The sequence below is a fragment of the Lolium perenne genome, chromosome 1 (genome assembly GCF_019359855.2).
Source record: "Lolium perenne isolate Kyuss_39 chromosome 1, Kyuss_2.0, whole genome shotgun sequence".
In the NCBI taxonomy this organism is placed as follows: domain Eukaryota; kingdom Viridiplantae; phylum Streptophyta; class Magnoliopsida; order Poales; family Poaceae; genus Lolium; species Lolium perenne.
Window position 1 is genome coordinate 161,367,590 of NC_067244.2, and position 19,023 is coordinate 161,386,612.

General features: G+C 44.2%; 2 protein-coding genes across 2 annotated transcripts; one reads left to right on the top strand and one right to left on the bottom strand.

Annotated features, from left to right (window-relative positions):
• The first annotated feature begins 1,294 nt into the window (after window positions 1-1,294).
• LOC139830734 (uncharacterized) lies at window positions 1,295-2,923 on the top strand. The gene is made up of 2 exons (XM_071819523.1): window positions 1,295-1,632; window positions 1,727-2,923. Exons 1-2 carry the CDS (start codon window positions 1,399-1,401, stop codon window positions 2,888-2,890), a joined length of 1,398 nt encoding a protein of 465 aa, XP_071675624.1. The 5' UTR covers window positions 1,295-1,398; the 3' UTR covers window positions 2,891-2,923.
• A 12,859-nt stretch (window positions 2,924-15,782) lies between these two features.
• On the bottom strand, window positions 15,783-17,830 carry LOC127310284 (uncharacterized). Its single transcript, XM_051340970.2, has one exon. The coding sequence runs from the start codon at window positions 17,676-17,678 to the stop codon at window positions 16,563-16,565; it is 1,116 nt and encodes a 371-aa protein (XP_051196930.1). The 5' UTR covers window positions 17,679-17,830; the 3' UTR covers window positions 15,783-16,562.
• Between the last annotated feature and the right edge of the window lie 1,193 nt (window positions 17,831-19,023).

Here is a 19,023-nt window from a genome sequence, read left to right on the forward strand (position 1 = left end):
CACCAGACCTCCTCCTGCCCCCATCGCCGGCGAGCCGCCGCCCTTTCCGCCGGCGAGCCGCCGCCCTTTCCGTCGGCGAGCCGCGTCTCCTACCGCCGGCGAGCTGCCGCTCCTACCGCCGGAGATGGACTTGGACAGGGAAGAGGACTTAGAGGAGGAAATCGATTGGGAATTGATAGCTCTTCAGCTGGATGAAGATTCAGAGGCAGAGAAGGAGAGGAATTTAGAGGAAGAATCAGAGGAGGAGGCGACGGCCACGGCGACAGCGACGCAACAGCAGGTTATTTCTCCCCTTTCTCCATGCCTTTCTCTACTTGTCTCAAATCTCCATAATCTAGTGTAGAATTGTAGCACTTAATTTAGATTTCGTTTTTGATATTGTAGGCACAATCAAATGTTAATGAAGAATTCGATCTAGCAAATGTTGTTTCTGATCCTGGAATGCGGAGACCAATTGATGATTATCCAACCCCAGAATTAAGAGATAAGATGAGATGGGCATATTTATGTAGAGGACGAAATCGTTTGGATGGTCACAAATTCCACAAAACAAAATTTGGTCCACATTACAGGTCATTTTTAGCTAAATGGTATGACCAATATGACTGGTTAGAGTACAGTGTAGAGAAGGATGCAGCATATTGTTTTCACTGTTTTCTTTTCAAGTCTTCAAGCATTTCTTCACATTATGGGCATGATGCTTTCACAAAGAATGGATTTAAATGTTGGAAAAAGGGACCAGAACAATTCAAGAAACATGTAGGTAATGCAAGCAGCATTCACAACAATGCAAGAAATAGCTGTGAAGATTTCAGAAACAAGAAGCAAAGTGTGGCATATGCTTTGGCTTGTTATGAGGAGAAATCTCATATTGACTATGAAACTCGTTTGAGGGCTGTGGTAGGCATTGTCAGGTTTCTTATGGATCAAGGTACGGCTTTTTCGTGGACACGATGAGTCTAGCACTTCCCGGAACAAGGGTAATTTTCTTGAGTTGCTAGAGTGGTATGGCGCAAGATGCAAGGAAGTGGCGGATGTCATAAATGAAAATGCTCCTGGAAATTGTCAATTGACATCTCATGAAATCCAACAAGATATATCACAGGCATGCGCAGAAGAGACTACAAAAATCATAATGAGTGAGCTTGGGAATGCTGGTTTCTCTCTACTTGTTGATGAGTCTCGTGATGCATCGGTCAAGGAGCAAATGGGCATTTGTGATGATCAGGTTAGTTGTTTGCTATTACAAATTCGTAATTCAGTTATTATGCTCTCACAACTCACATAACTATGATGATCAGGTTTGTGAACAAAAAAGGAGCGGTTTTGGAAAGATTGCTTGGTGTTAAGCATGTACTTGACACTAGATCAGCTTCTTTGAAAAGTTCTTTGGATGCAATGTTTGAAAAACATAATTTGACAATGTCTAGATTAAGAGGACAAGGATATGATGGTGCATCTAATATGCGTGGGCAGCTGCATGGTTTAAAAACTTTGGTGTTGGCTGACAACCCTCATGCTTTTTATGTGCATTGTTTTGCCCACCAACTTCAGTTGGTGGTTGTGGCTGTTGTGAAAGGAGTTCTAGCTGTTGGTGATTTTTTTGGTCACTTAAATAAGATTGTCAACATGGTTAGTCCTTTTAGATTGTTGCAAATCGATCCATTTAACTCTCTGTCTCTATATATATGCATTCTAATCTTGTAACATATGGTTTTGCTTGTAGGTGAGTGCCTCTTGTAAGAAGAAAGATGCATTGTTGCAAAAGCATCATGACCATATGGTATCACTGCTAGAGAATGGAGAGATAACAACAGGAAGAGGCCAGCATCAAGAGACAAGTTTAGCAAGACCAGGTGATACACGTTGGGGCTCACACCATAGAACTCTTGTCCGGATTCTTCAAATGTGGGATTCAGTGATTTCAGTCCTGGATAGTATTTCTCATGATGGGACAGATGCCGAGGAGAGAGGTTTGGCTTCAGGTTATATGATAAACATGGAAACCTTTGAGTTTGTTATTATCTTGCATTTGATGCTTCGAGTGCTTGGTATAACAAATGATCTGTCACATGCTTTGCAACAAAAGGATCAGAACATTGTGTGTGCCATGAATATGATTGTCTCGGTGAAGTGTCTATTGCAGAAAATGAGAGATGATGGATGGGAGCCTGTATTGCTTGCTGCTACTAATTTCTGTAGGGGAAGAAATATTGCAGTGCCGAATATGGATGACAATGTGTATGCTAGAGGTTATCCAAGGAGCTCACGCAAGATGGTTACTTGCTTACATCATTACAAGGTACAAATATTCAATGAGGTGCTTGATAGAAACATAGCTGAGATGAACAACAGGTTTGGTGAAACTGCTACACGCCTATTAAGGTGCATTGCATGCCTTGATCCTAGAGACTCATTTAGCAGATTTGATAATGAAAAGCTAGTTGAACTTGCAACTATGTATTCGGTTGATTTCTCTTCTCATGATTGCTATGTCTTAAGTGACCAACTCAACATATACATTGATGTCATGAAGAGAAGTCCTGAGTTTCTAGCTTGTGATACTCTGAGTGGTCTTGCTATCAAATTGGTTCAAACTGGACATCATTTGACCTTTCCATTGGTATATCATCTGATTACTCTTGCATTGACATTGCCTGTGGCAACAGCATCAGTTGAGAGAGTTTTTTCAGCCATGAACATTATAAAGACTGATCGCAGAAACAGGATTGGTGATGACTGGCTCAATGATTTGATGATTTGTTATGTTGAGAAACAGATATTTGCAAAAGTTCATGACAATCAGATTATGCTCCGCTTCCATTCATACAAGGACCGTCGAGGTCATCTACCTCAACATTTTAGCCTTCCTAGCTTCAACATAACTTAGTGGTATGCTACATTTCCTCCATTTCTACGTATTTTCGAGTTTTTAGTAATTGTACTTCATGAATCATGAATATTGAAGCTTGTGGAGTATTTTTTTTGCTATATAGACTCCCTTTTGTGCAACAAAAAATTTAGTCCACTTTTGTTCGCCCCCCCTCGGCTCAATTCCTGGCTCCGCCACTGAGCTCACTGGGCTCATTGTTACCTGCAATTGCTATTATATACCTCAAGTTTACACACCATTACCTCAGAGGGTCCAAAATGACCCAAACATAAAATATTTAAGCAAAAAAAAAAATCCAAAATTGTGGGCCAGGTACAAGTTTACGTTTTGGTCCTTCTTTTTTGTTGGTTTATGCAGTATCTCTAATACGTCGGGAATGACTTTCCAGGTTCTTGACTTCCTCAGCTCCGGTCATCTCTGTTCAATAGGGAGGGGCCTAGGGTTCGCCACGCGCTAGCCCCTGTCTGTGTTAGATGCACTGGCGAGCCATTGTCCTCAGTGTCGTCGTGCAAGAGGGCTAAGAGGGGACGACGCTGGAGTGGCCGCAAGGTGTGTCATCGCGAGTTCCCAAGTTTGGCCATGGCATAGCCCATCTTTTGTGCCGCCTCGTAGGTGTATGTGAGGTGTGCGATGCGGAGGTCAAGGGAGGCATCGAGGTGAAGCGCCGCTTGAGGACTAATCCACCGACGACGACACGAGGTTAGTCGATTCGTCCAACCTTCCCGCAGATGCATGCATGAATAGGGATTGAGGAAGATGTTTCTTACAGGTGGGTCCCATCGGTAGGTATAAAATAATAGCGATGGGAATTTGGTATTAGCATTAGTACGGGAAGGGTTGGGCCAGTTGGCCTAAGTGCAACCGTGGTCCATGGCTCACCGGTCGGCCTCGGTGGCTAGATGACCCAAGGCACAAACAATCATTATTTTTTCTAGAAAATGAATTTAAAATTTTCAATTTCATAACTTTTTCATTTGGTATTAGGAAATTATGTATAATATATCAAATTTTCAGAAAAATCCTCTATGTGTTTATGTAAAATTCATGCATTTTAAAACATTTATAAATGATTGTTACTATAAATCCACCCCTTTGGGCCACTAATAAAATGGAAAATCAATTTTTTGTGGCACAAAAAAGGTAGTTTACGAAGTTGTAAGTAATGGAAAGATGCACAACCCTACATAAGAAGGGGCCATGATTCCAGGTTTTGGCATGTCCCTTCACTAACATTTAAGTAGAAAACCCCATTTCGGGCCATTTGGGCACTATTTCTTAGTCAATTTCAAAATTATGTGTGGCAAGACAAAACCACACTCTTAGGGCACCTTCCTATATTTTCTTTTCAATTACTTGTGCAGAATACTAGGAATGGCTTTATCTTCAAACCCAGGGTGATATGTACCTACGAAGCGTACACATACAAAAACGTGCATGCGGGAGACCGAAACTTGCACTCTTATATATGCCTCTCTCGCATTGCCTCCCTATTCCCATAAAAAATTCCCCAATCTGGCAAAAAAAAACCCGCTCCGCATCACTCATTGGAAATCCTCACTCACCTGTGCACGCAACGGCCTCATTGATCCCTCTCAAGCGATGAAATGCGACACCACAGAAGATCTCTCAATGAAGTGTGAGGTGGTGGTCGTCGCCTTGGCGACGGTCTACGCATCGGAGGCGGTTTGCGCATCGACTATGGTCACTGCACATATGCGCATGCAAAATTATATCAGCGGCGACGACTGTGGGAAGCGGCTGCATGCGGAGGTGGATGCCCCCTTCGCACTTCTACCGCTGGTGAGCAACTTCTTCGGCAGCATTGATGTGCATGAGAGCTATGTGCCGCATTTCCACGAGAACATCATCGACGAGGAGGAGGTAAGGTCATGCGTACCATCATGTCCTTTATCTTTACCCTAGTTATTACTAGGGTTAGGGCCGATTTCTAGATCCCTCACTTGATTTCTATTATTGCTAGATAGTGTTATTAATTTGGGGATTACTATTTTTTGTTGATTTCAAGGGTTGGTAGCATGAGTTAATTCATATATGCTTGTTCCCTATTAATTTTTCTAGATATGTCTAATTATTTCATTACAGCCGTGTAAAGATTAGATTGCTAGCTAGGGCTTTCTAGCAAGGATTTGAATATATGTCATATATATCTGGCTATTAGTTAATGTTATACTAAACTAGCATGGTGAATGCGAGGGCATCGTCTGAACTTTTTATTAGATAGAGAGGACTCTGTCTTTAGTGTGTCGACACTAATCAAGAACTATATTTACATATTTGCAGATATATTCATTTTCTAGAGAAAAAAGTATTAACTCTTAGATACTAATAAAAAAGGTGTGGTTGATCACACAGTATCGAAATTATAGGAAATCATTAACCATATATATTGTTGTGAAATCTTTTAATCAAAGAAAATAGCTTTCGAACTAAGTTTGATGAATAGACATATTTTTCAAATATTTACACAAAGGTTCATATGAGAAGGTTTCGTAGCTTGTTGTGGATATTGAAGAAAAAATATTATTGATAACTGATGGCGTGTATTTCACACGTTCGTTGGGCAACCCCAAGAGGAAGGTATGATGCGCACAGCAGCAAGTTTTCCCTCAGAAAGAAACCAAGGTTTATCGAACCAGGAGGAGCCAAGAAGCACGTTGAAGGTTGATGGCGGCGGGATGTAGTGCGGCGCAACACCAGGGATTCCGGCGCCAACGTGGAACCTGCACAACACAACCAAAGTACTTTGCCCCAACGAAACAGTGAGGTTGTCAATCTCACCGGCTTGCTGTAACAAAGGATTAACCGTATTGTGTGGAAGATGATTGTTTGCAGAAAACAGTAGAACAAGTATTGCAGTAGATTGTATTTCAGTAAAGAGAATTGGACCGGGGTCCACAGTTCACTAGAGGTGTCTCTCCCATAAGACGAACAGCATGTTGGGTGAACAAATTACAGTTGGGCAATTGACAAATAAAGAGAGCATGACCATGCACATACATATCATGATGAGTATAGTGAGATTTAATTGGGCATTACGACAAAGTACATAGACCGTCATCCAACTGCATCTATGCCTAAAAAGTCCACCTTCAGGTTATCATCCGAACCCCCTCCGGTATTAAGTTGCTAACAACAGACAATTGCATTAAGTATGGTGCGTAATGTAACTAGTGACTACATCCTTGAACATAGCACTAATGTTTTATCCCTAGTGGCAACAGCACAACACAACCTTAGAACTTTCTGTCACATCGTCCCAGGTGTCAATGCGAGCATGAACCCACTATCGAGCATAAGTACTCCCTCTTGGAGTTACAAGCATCTACTTGGCCAGAGCATCTACTAGTAACGGAAAGCATGCAAGATCATAAACAACACGTAGATATAACTTTGATAATCAACATAACAAGTATTCTCTATTCATCGGATCCCAACAAACGCAACATATAGAATTACAGATAGATGATCTTGATCATGTTAGGCAGCTCACAAGATCCGACAATGATAGCACAATGGGGAGAAGACAACCATCTAGCTACTGCTATGGACCCATAGTCCAGGGGTAGACTACTCACACATCACACCGAGAGGCGACCATGGCGGCGTAGAGTCCTCCGGGAGATGATTCCCCTCTCCGGCAGGGTGCCGGAGGCGATCTCCTGGATCCCCCGAGATGGGATCGGCGGCGGCGGCGTCTCTGGAAGGTTTTCCGTATCGTGGCTCTCGGTCCTGGGGGTTTCGTCACGGAGACTGGTGATAGGCGGAGGGGCTGGGCAAGAGACGGCACGGGGGCCCCTCACGACAGGCCGGCGCGGCCCAGGGGGGCCGCGCCGCCCTATGGTGTGGCCCCTCCGTGGCCCCTCTCCGTCTCTCCTTCGGACTTGGAAGCTTCGTGAGAAAATAGGCCCCTGGGCTTTGATTTCGTCCAATTCGAGAATATTTCCTTACTAGGATTTCTGAAACCAAAAACAGCAGAAAAACAGAATCGGCACTTCGGCATCTTGTTAATAGGTTAGTTCCGAGAAAATGCACGAATATGACATAAAGTGTGCATAAAACATGTAGATAACATCAATAATGTGGCATGGAACATAAGAAATTATCGATACGTCGGAGACGTATCAGCATCCCCAAGCTTAGTTCTGCTCGTCCTGAGCAGGTAAAACGATAACACAGATAATTTCTGGAGTGACATGCCATCATAATCTTGATCATACTATTTGTAAAGCATATGTAGTGAATGCAGCGATCGAAACAATGTATATGACATGAGTAAACAAGTGAATCATAAAGCAAAGACTTTTCATGAATAGCACTTCAAGACAAGCATCAATAAGTCTTGCATAAGAGTTAACTCATAAAGCAATAATTCAAAGTAAAGGCATTAAAGCAACACAAAAGAAGATTAAGTTTCAGCGGTTGCTTTCAACTTGTAACATGTATATCTCATGGATATTGTCAACATAGAGTAATATAATAAGTGTAATAAGCAAGTATGTAGGAATCAATGCACAGTTCACACAAGTGTTTGCTTCTTGAGGTGGAGAGAAATAGGTGAACTGACTCAACATTGAAAGTAAAAGAATAGTCCTCCATAGAGGAAAAGCATCGATTGCTATATTTGTGCTAGAGCTTTGATTTTGAAAACATGAAACAATTTTGTCAACGGTAGTAATAAAGCATATGCATCATGTAAATTATATCTTATAAGTTGCAAGCCTCATGCATAGCGTACGTACTAATAGTGCCCGCACCTTGTCCTAATTAGCTTGGACTACCGGGTCATCACAATGCATTGTTTTTACCAAGTGTCACAAAGGGGTACCTCTATGCCGCCTGTACAAAGGTCTAAGGAGAAAGCTCGCATTGGATTTCTCGCTATTGATTATTCTTCAACTTAGACATCCATACCGGGACAACATAGACAACAGATAATGGACTCCTCTTTTATGCATAAGCATATACCAACAATTAATAATTTTCTCATTTGAGATTTGAGGATTGTTGTCCAAAACTGAAACTTCCACCATGGAGCATGGCTTTAGTTAGCGGCCCGATGTTCTTCTCTAACATATGCATGCTTAACCATATGGTGGTAGATCTCTCTTACTTCAGACAAGACGAACATGCATAGCAACTCACATGAAATTCAACAATGAATAGTTGATGGCGTCCCCAGTGAACATGGTTATCGCACAACAAGCAACTTAATAAGAGATAAAGTGCATAATTACATATTCAATACCACAATAGTTTTTAAGCTATTTGTCCCATGAGCTATATATTGCAAAGGTGAATGATGGAATTTTAAAGGTAGCACTCAAGCAATTTACTTTGGAATGGCGGAAAAATACCATGTAGTATAGGTAGGTATGGTGGACACAAATGGCATAGTGGTTGGCTCAAGTATTTTGGATGCATGAGAAGTATTCCCTCTCGATACAAGGTTTAGGCTAGCAAGGCTTATTTGAAACAAACACAAGGATGAACCGGTGCAGCAAAACTCACATAAAAGACATATTGAAAACATTATAAGACTCTACACCGTCTTCCTTGTTGTTCAAACTCAAAACTAGAAATTATCTAGACCTTAGAGAGACCAAATATGCAAACCAAATTTTAGCATGCTCTATGTATTTCTTCATTAATGGGTGCAAAGCATATGATGCAAGAGCTTAATCATGAGCACAACAATTGCCAAGTATCACATTACCCAAGACATTTATAGCAATTACTACATGTATCATTTTCCAATTCCAACCATATAACAATTTAACGAAGGAGAAACTTCGCCATGAATACTATGAGTAGAAACCAAGGACATACTTGTCCATATGCTACAGTGGAGCGTGTCTCTCTCCCATAAAGTGAATGCTAGGATCCATTTTATTCAAACAAAACAAAAAACAAAAACAAACCGACGCTCCAAGAAAAAAGCACATAAGATGTGATGGAATAAAAATATAGTTTCAGGGGAGGAACCTGATAATGTTGTCGATGAAGAAGGGGATGCCTTGGGCATCCCCAAGCTTAGACGCTTGAGTCTTCTTGATATATGCAGGGGTGAACCACCGGGTGCATCCCCAAGCTTAGAGCTTTCACTCTCCTTGATCATGTTGCATCATACTCCTCTCTTGATCCTTGAAAACTTCCTCCACACCAAACTCGAAACAACTCATTAGAGGGTTAGTGCACATTATAAATTGACATATTCAGAGGTGACACAATCATTCTTAACACTTCTGGACATTGCATAATGCTACTGGACATTAATGGATCAAAGAAATTCATCCAACATAGCGAAAGAGGCAATGCGAAATAAAAGGCAGAATCTGTCAAAACAGAACAGTTCGTATTGACGAATTTTAAAATGGCACCAGACTTGCTCAAATGAAAATGCTCAAATTGAATGAAAGTTGCGTACATATCTGAGGATCATGCACGTAAATTGGCTTAATTTTCTGAGCTACCTACAGGGAGGTGGACCCAGATTCGTGACAGCAAAGAAATCTGGAACTGTGCAGTAATCCAAATCTAGTACTTACTTTTCTATCAACGGCTTAACTTGGCACAACAAAACACAAAACTAAGATAAGGAGAGATTGCTACAGTAGTAAACAACTTCCAAGATACAAAATAAAAACAAAGTACTGTAGGTAAAAACATGGGTTGTCTCCCATAAGCGCTTTTCTTTAACGCCTTTCAGCTAGGCGCAGAAAGTGTGTATCAAGTATTATCGAAGGGTGATGCATTCTCAGCGGGGTGTGGAGTTTTCTCAACTAGGCATAGTATATTGGATACATAAGTTTCAGCATCTCCCTTTTCATTAGTCTTAGGCGTGCTACTCTCATCAAACAAATTTTCAGGAACTAGCCAAGCATAGTTATTTTCTAATGCATCATTCATAGCTAAGAGCTTACATGGTATTGGTGCTTTGATCTCCCCTCCATCATCAATATTATTAGTGTATCTTATTCTATCCATATCCATCCTTTCAAGGAGACTAACAAAATTAGTAGGAGAACCAAGCATATTAAATTTAGCAAACACCTTTCTAGCTTCTCTTGCTAGACCACCAAATTCTCTAAGAAGGGTTTCTAATACAAAATCTTTCTTTTCCCCTTCTTCCATATCGCCAAGTGTGAAAAACATGTGTTGGATTATAGGATTAAGATTAACAAATTTAGTTTCCAACAGGAGAACTAAATGCGCAGACAATTTCATAAGTAGGCGCAAGGTCTACCAAGTGTCTATCTTCAAAATTTTCAATAGTACTAACATGATTGAAAAATTCTTCTATATTATTTCTCCCAACTATAGACCCACGTCCTACTGGTATGTTTTTTGTGGTAAAATTAAAAGGAAACATGATGAATAAAGTAAAGTAAATGCAAGTAAACTAATTTTTTTGTGTTTTTGATATAGCAAACAAGATAACAAGTAAAGTAAAACTAGCAACTAATTTTTTTGTATTTTGATTTAGTGAAGCAAACAAAGTAGTAAATAAAACTAAGCAAGACAAAAACAAAGTAAAGAGATTGAGAAGTGGAGACTCCCCTTGCAGCGTGTCTTGATCTCCCCGGCAACGGCGCCAGAAAATGTGCTTGATGGCGTGTATTTCACACGTTCGTTGGGCAACCCCAAGAGGAAGGTATGATGCGCACAGCAGCAAGTTTTTCCTCGTAAAAGAAACCAAGGTTTATCGAACCAGGAGGAGCCAAGAAGCACGTTGAAGGTTGATGGCGGCGGGATGTAGTGCGGCGCAACACCAGGGATTCCGGCGCCAACGTGGAACCTGCACAACACAACCAAAGTACTTTGCCCCAACGAAACAGTGAGGTTGTCAATCTCACCGGCTTGCTGTAACAAAGGATTAACCGTATTGTGTGGAAGATGATTGTTTGCAGAAAACGGTAGAACAAGTATTGGCAAGAGATTTTATTTCATTAAAGAGAATTTGACCGGGGTCCACAGTTCACTAGAGGTGTCTCTCCCATAAGACGAACAGCATGTTGGGTGAACAAATTACAGTTGGGCAATTGACAAATAAAGAGAGCATGACCATGCACATACATATCATGATGAGTATAGTGAGATTTAATTGGGCATTACGACAAAGTACATAGACCGTCATCCAACTGCATCTATGCCTAAAAGTCCACCTTCGAGGTTATCATCCGAACCCCTCCGGTATTAAGTTGCTAACAACAGACAATTGCATTAAGTATTGTTCGTAATTTAACTAGTGACTACATCATTGAAAATAGCACTAATGTTTTATCCCTATTGGCAACAGCACAACACAACCTTAGAACTTTCACATCGTCCTGTGTCAATGCAGGCATGAACCCACTATCGAGCATAAGTACTCCCTCTTGGAGTTACAAGCATCTACTTGGCCAGAGCATCTACTAGTAACGGAAAGCATGCAAGATCATAAAAAACACGTAGATATAACTTTGATAATCAACATAACAAGTATTCTCTATTCATCGGATCCCAACTAACGCAACATATAGAATTACAGATAGATGATCTTGATCATGTTAGGCAGCTCACAAGATCCGACAATGATAGCACAATGGGGAGAAGACAACCATCTAGCTACTGCTATGGACCCATAGTCCAGGGGTAGACTACTCACACATCACACCGGAGGCGACCATGGCGGCGTAGAGTCCTCCGGGAGATGATTCCCCTCTCCGGCAGGGTGCCGGAGGCGATCTCCTGGATCCCCCGAGATGGGATCGGCGGCGGCGGCGTCTCTGGAAGGTTTTCCGTATCGTGGCTCTCGGTCCTGGGGGTTTCGTCACGGAGACTTTTTATAGGCGGAAGGGCAGGTCAAGAGGCGGCACGGGGGCCCCACACTACAGGCCGGCGCGGCCAAGGGGGGGGGCCGCGCCGCCCTATGGTGTGGCCCCTCCGTGGCCCCTCTTCGTCTCTCCTTCGGACTTCTGGAAGCTTCGTGAGAAAATAGGCCCCTGGGCTTTGATTTCGTCCAATTCCGAGAATATTTCCTTACAAGGATTTCTGAAACCAAAAACAGCAGAAAACAGCAACTGGCACTTCGGCATCTTGTTAATAGGTTAGTTCCAGAAAATGCACGAATATGACATAAAGTGTGCATAAAACATGTAGATAACATCAATAATGTGACATGTAACATAAGAAATTATCGATACGTCGGAGACGTATCAATAACATATATTACAAACTAACGAATTTTGTTTTTATTGATAATTTTTCATAGCGGTATGACTATCATCATTCTCTCTTGTCCAAACACATGCCTAATAATTGATCCTTAATCTCTGCATTTCTGCTCGCCTTTTTATGTTTTGACCCAATTGTGCCAATAGCTTATGGATGATCACGTCCATAGGCTCAAACCAATAAAATAACACCAATCTAGTTAGCCTTCGGACACAAAATCAAAGAAAAATATAGAGATCAATCCATCCTCCCTACTGATAGGATTTTTGCGATTCAGTTTTTTTGTGTTTGTATAGACGTTGTGATATCATTGGGATTATTTGTTTTGAAAATTATATTACTACATTGACCATCATCATTTGTAACTATGTAACTCCAAAAAATGAAATAATTCCAAGCAAACCAATAAATTCTAAACATATAATTTTGAGCATATGGAGGGCAAAAACAAATTAACTCGAGGAAACCTACTTGTCTTATTCTTACTGTGCATCTTGCGAGCATGTTTTGATCCGCGAAGGAAATCGTTTGGATCTTTCCCCAACTCGAGAATCTACCAGAGGGAACCACAACATCAGAAATGTACGCGTCTATTCGCAAGACTCATTTCGAGTGGTTTCATGTACTTTATAAATAAATATTACTCCCTCCGTTCTAAAATATAAGATGGCTAAGATTAGTCAAAAGTTAATGTTATCCGAGAAGATTCATGATACTAAATCAATGTTAAATAGATTGCATCTCAAGGAACGGACCTTGGATCGGCCCCTCTCCTTTGTCAACATGAGAGGGTGATTTTTTGAAACCTTCCCAGCCGACCCACCTCGCCACCGTAGATCCGGTGGTTCCTCCTCCTCCGTTGGCGGCTGCTCCGGCAGCGGGAGTGTGGGGGAACGCTGGATCTCGGTGTGTATATAGTGTAGGTTTTGTTAGGACCTCTATCGGCGGTGCTTTGGAGGCGGTGGCGCGGCCGGTGTGGTGTTTGGTGGCGGCGCTCAGCCCCTTCGACGACGGTGTTCTCTAGAGCTCTGCCGTGGAACGGGCCGCTCTACCCGCATCCGCAGCTCCCGAGAGCTATCGGGCGCTCTCTCCCCTGGCCGGATTTGGGGCGACGGATCCGACGTTTGAAGATGAGGAAGAAGGTGATGTTGCTTGGCTCGTTGATGACAGCGGCTTCCGGGGTAGGTCCTCTGGGACCGGACCGGCGCTTGGCGACTTCTCGTTCGCTGGGGTCTGTCGCGCCACCGACGGCTTCGCGGTGCCGGCATGGTCGACTTGTAGAAGGGCTTGGTTGTAATATTTTTGCCTTTGAGGACCTTTCTGTAATATTGCCAAGTTAATATCAGTTTCTTTCACCGCAAAAAAATGTTAAATAGATTCACCATGAAGTGTAGTTTCTTAATATATCTATTCAATATTATAGATGTAGATATTTTCTAAATATTTTGCAAAAAAAAGTAGGATTTAACTTTTAAATAACTTTAGATGCCTTAGATTTTAAGATGAAGGGAGTATTCTTTAGAGCCTCTTATGATTTTTGCTACAACGTGGCTAGCTGGGAACCTAGTATGACTTTGGCAAGTAAACTGAAGATTGATGATTTTTTTTTGCGTTAACTCTCCGTACGTCGCCTCGTGTTTGCCATCAAATCTACTAAACTATTTTTTGAAACCAGAGTCCTGCATTTATACTACTTCTGATTTCCGGTAAGTTATGGCTATAGATTAGAAATCAGCGGCCGGACCGCTCCAAAATATAGATGTGGGTCTACTCAAGTTCCTTACGTGACAAATAATATCGGTATACATATTACGTAAACATAAGTCTGTTAATCTCAACAGTTATAATTAGGTCCCACCAAAATTTAACGATTTAGATAATTGTAATGATGTGGATTAACCTCGTGTCTCTATTTCAAACCCTTTATTTTGCTTTTAGTATATAATTTATTTTGCTTTTAGTATATAATAGATAGGTAATGCTTGTAACTAATTTTGGTTGTGTTTGTAAATGTTTGGGCTGTGTTAATAATTTGGCAGGTTTTGTACATGACGTTGGTAGTATTATCCGCCTGTTAGTAAATAATTTGTTGTAGTACCCTAGCTCATGGGCTTGCTCGGCATTGTAACAACAAGTTCATCCTCAACAAGCTTTAGTTGGCTCATTACAATGGCTAATGGGTCGATGACAAGTTTACCTGCTCCTTCTGCAAACACAACAGCTGACTTCAACAATGTGATTATGCACATTGAGTCTCTTGGTTCCAGCCATGTCAATGTTTGAGAAGACGTTCATCTACCCGCTTTCATGGCTAAGCACGCCACTTTTGGGGGTTTTCCTCAGAATGCTGCGTGCCACGGTCATCGACCAGGGTGTTGTGCCGCACCCAAAGGCCATCGAGAAGGTGAAGATCAAGGGGTGGGGAGCAAGAACTACATGAGGTCTCCGAGGGAATAGAGGATTTGAAAAAATGCTAGCATGATTTACCCTATCTAGTTTCATGCTGCTTATTAAGCAATTTATATGTTGTTTGAGCACTTATGTAATTTTTTTGGGGTTGAGAACGTCTATATTCGGGGCAACTATGCTCTGGCCTTTGGGTATGCATTTATGTGATGGTGAACTACTACTGTTGGTGTTATATAATGCTTGTGTATGATGGTGAACTATTGTTGGTGCTATATAATTCTAATCTTAGTTATTTTTTTGTTAGTTTTTAGTTTGATGAAGTACTTGCGAAAGCATGGCGAAATATTAATTTTAAAGGAGGACCTGGCCCTACACTGCCACACTCATCAGTAGGTAACAGTCACACATTTTTGGAACAGAATCTGAAAAAGAAATTGAACCAGACACTTTTCGTACATGCGGATAGGCTAGCCACTGGGGCCGAAGCGACTAAGCTACAACATTTGAGGTGGCTCCTCTACGATTGACATGCCGGGTCCGCTCAATTTTGTGACAGGTCGTCTTCTTCCTTGCTACAAGACACACACGACATCGAGGACCACATGTGCTCTGCGGCCAAGTCCTCGCGCATCACCGCCACCGTTTCCCCCGTGGATCGACGCGGCCATTCCCCATGCACCGTCGCCACCTAGCTGTGCGGATCTACAATACAACTTTTGGTTTCCTTCCATGCGCGCCACCGCCGTTTCCACCTGCGCCACCGCACTTCTCGGGGGCCGGCCATCATTGTTCCCTGGACCGGAGATCGGTGCCGGTGGCACCAACCGAGATCCATCGGGGCTAAAAAATTGAAATGGTGGTTGGGAGGGGGGGAGCAAACATAATTATTGTGAGCCTCATTCACTTTTTTTTCTATTTTTAAAGAATACCTGGGTTTGTGCAGATTTCATATAATATGAAATAGGCTATTTGGATAATTGGATTCTCAAATTTTCAAAAAAAAATCTATTACAAGCAACAATAGGCAAGACGAGAACCGAATGTCCACCTAGCAATTAGCCCAAGGCAGGGAGGCAGGACACGTCAGTGCAGTGGTACAGTCAAAGCAAAGTATCTCCGGAGCTACCCACAGCCACTTTATCCATGCAATGCAGACGTGATCGCTCGAACAGTTTAGTAAAAACAAAAAACTAATGTAGGCAGCAACAATATATAATGGGCACACATGCTAGCTGGATCATAGGGATTACTTGTCCAAATGAGACAGCCAAGTCCTTTTTTTTCCGAGTAGAAGTGAGTTTTTGATCTGATGCTGCGTGCCCTGGACCAGGAAATCTGGGTCCATATCCGGACGCCCATGTGCGTTGGACACACAAGAAATGCTCTGCCTGTCCTGCCCCAAAGTATGCCACTGTCCTCTAGTCGCACAAGTCCACAATAATGTATGTACACAACCTCACACTGTGTCACACTCACACACATGAGACAGAGCAAAGCAGGAAACACACACACACTCTCTCTCTCTCTTCATCACTGCCCTTGCAATCCACAGTACTTTACCAACAGAAATTACAAACTCATTAGCAACCCAAATCAAATTGTACTACTAGTAGTGTAGGAGTGTGTTGTTGATTTGAAAGCGTTGGAAAATGTGAATTTCTAATTTCATTTCACCAAATGCAGCATGGAAGGAAGGGGAGTTTCTCCTCAAAGTCCCCGAATTCCTCAGTCTTCCCGCCGACATTCTCCAATTCGGAACCAGATTTCGAATTCCGTACGCCACCACAAAAAATTCCACAACGAAAGAGAGAGAGAGAGATAGAGAGAGAGAGAGAGAGAGAGAGAGGGAGGGAGGGAGAAATTGTTTACAGATTGTCGCGGATGCCCAAAAGCAGAGGCGGCAGAGCATCAGAATTCGATGCCAGGGAGGGGATGGCCACTGTGGGGATTGCACTGTCATCGCCGGCGGCAGAGTCCGGCGAGAGCTTACCCCGCCACTGAACGGGCGCCTGCGTGTTCGTATGTACTAGTACGCCCCCGTCAGCCACCGGACGAACCCGTAGAACGCGCTGCCGTCCTCGGCGTCGCCCCGGCGCGACACCGCCGGCGCGACCCCGCCGTCCATGTCCCACCACCACTCCGCCGTGGCCGCGGCGGTCACGCTGCCAGCGTCGTATCGGCTGCTCCACCGCCCGCTGCTCCAGCGGCTGCTCCACCGGTTGCTCCACCTGCTGCTGGACCGGCCCACGGACCTGAACGACGCCGTCGGAGTCACGGACGACGACGGCTGCAGCCCGCGCTCCCCCGCGGTTGCCAGCTGCTGGCTCGGCTCGCCGGTGATTCGTGCCGTGGGTGCCAGCGGCGGGTTGGCCGGCTTGAGGACGACCTGCAGGTCCTCCTCCACGAGGTACTCCGCGGTGGAGTTGGGGAAACTCGGCAGCGGGTAGGCGCGGGGAGCGGCGGGTGCCCCGTCTGGCGGCGGCGCTGCGGCGACGGCCGCGGAGGCGGAGGAGGTGGAGCGGCGGCTGCTGACGCTGCCGAGCTCGACGCGCAGCAGCTCCGGGAGGGGCGGGTGCGGGAGCGCGATGGAGGCGCGGCAGAGCGGGCACGACGGGTTGGCGCGGAGCCACGGGTCGACGCAGCGGGAGTGGAACGCGTGGCGGCACGCCGGGAGGAGCCGGAGCTCGTCGTCGCCGCCGAACACGCTCTGGCACACGGCGCAGTCCCTGGACGACCGGGGCAGCGCGGCGAGCGACGACGCCAGCGTGAAGAGCGGCAGCCGCTCGATGAGCCGCTCCCGCTCCGCGGCGGCCTCCTTCCCCTGGCCGGCCACGGCTGCCGGCGCCACAGCGGAGCTGCGGACCGCCACGAGCGGGAGCGGCGGCGTGGAGGAGGATCCCGAGGAGCGGCGGCAGAGGCTCCGGATGAAGTAGTGGATGGAGATGGAGGCGAGCAGCATGACGACCACGATGACGGCGATGATGAGGATGCTCGGCGATATCCCCGCCACGCCACCGCCACCGCTTCCGCGCGAGTCGTCCACCTTCGCTCCTGCGCCTCCCTCCTCCGCCAGCCGCGGCACCATGGGCACCACCAGCGGCACCCTGCGCTCCGGTGGCGGCGGAAGCGACGTGATAGACATCTCTCTCTCGGTCTCTCCTCTGCTCTCGGGTTAGTGGTGGGCAGGCTGAGAGAGGAGGCGGCGTGTTGTCCGTGGTTTATAAGTGTGGTTTTGTCAGCACGCCAGGCCCATGGCGTCCACGGCTGCTTATCATTTCCAGTTGTGCCGGCAGATTTTGCAAGACTACAATGATAATATAGCCAAGTGGTGTTGGATTCTTCCCCATTCTAATTAACCATTTTCTTATCACTCAAGTAGATGGTGCATATCTTAGTGATAGATTTCTCACACAATTAGGATTTGTGGGCCTTGTAGTTTCATTTTCTCCGTTGAACATTCTTCTCTTTGCTCAAAGACTGTTTGGAGTCATTTGTAAGAAAGGAATTCATGCTGGTTGTGTATTTGCTCACTATGTAAGGAAAATACAGCAAGGATAGAACCAAATCTACTTACACAAATGAAGTAACATCGTTTTTTTAAATAAATATAAAAGCTTTGCCCCGTCTATTTATTAAGGAGTTTAAGATTACAAACGAGCATACTCTCCCGACATAATTGATCCCGAGTGATGAGCACCCGCTGTGCTCCACAAAGCCGCATCTATCTTAATCTTTTGCACCACATAGGAAGGCACGGTGGATACATGACGGAAAACCCTCACATCTCGTTCAGTCCATATCCCCCACGATGTTAGCATGATGAGGGATGCCAAAGATTTCCCACAATGCCATTGGTGTAGGTGGCGGACTCCCAACATTCATTCACGGTTTCGAACATGGACCGCCATGACATGTCAACCGAAGTGAGCCCGAGCCATACACTAATCGCATTCCAAATCCAAAGAGGGTAACAACATTTGAATAGCAAGTGTGCCGTTGTCTCTTCTTCACGCTTGCAAAGTTAGCAAAGCGCACAATTTGGACATCCTCTTATTTTTAAGACGGCTAGTTGGCCAGAGTTGATTTTGTAGGATAGGCCTCGTAAAAAGCTTGCCTTTGGGAGGACCCCAAATTTCCCATACCGCTTCCATCATGTAGGAGCGAGTCAAGACACTGAGTATTCCACCGAGGTAGTGGAACTTCCAAGTTATGTCATCAACAAATAACTCCACGAGATGCACCTCAGAAATCTTTGCCCAAAGCTCAACAAATTCAAAGATGTGCCTAGTTGTGAGTCCCGCAAAGTAGTTGATTTTGGTAATCCAAAAATCGTGTGTCATTGGGTGGAATTTTTGTGGGTGTAGATCGCAAAAATAGAAAGACAAATGTCTTTTGGTTTCAGCCCATGAATTAAAACAAGGTGTGTGCCAAAAGTTGACGATCTCACCGTCTCTATTGACGATATTGGTGGTCCTATTAATGAAAAT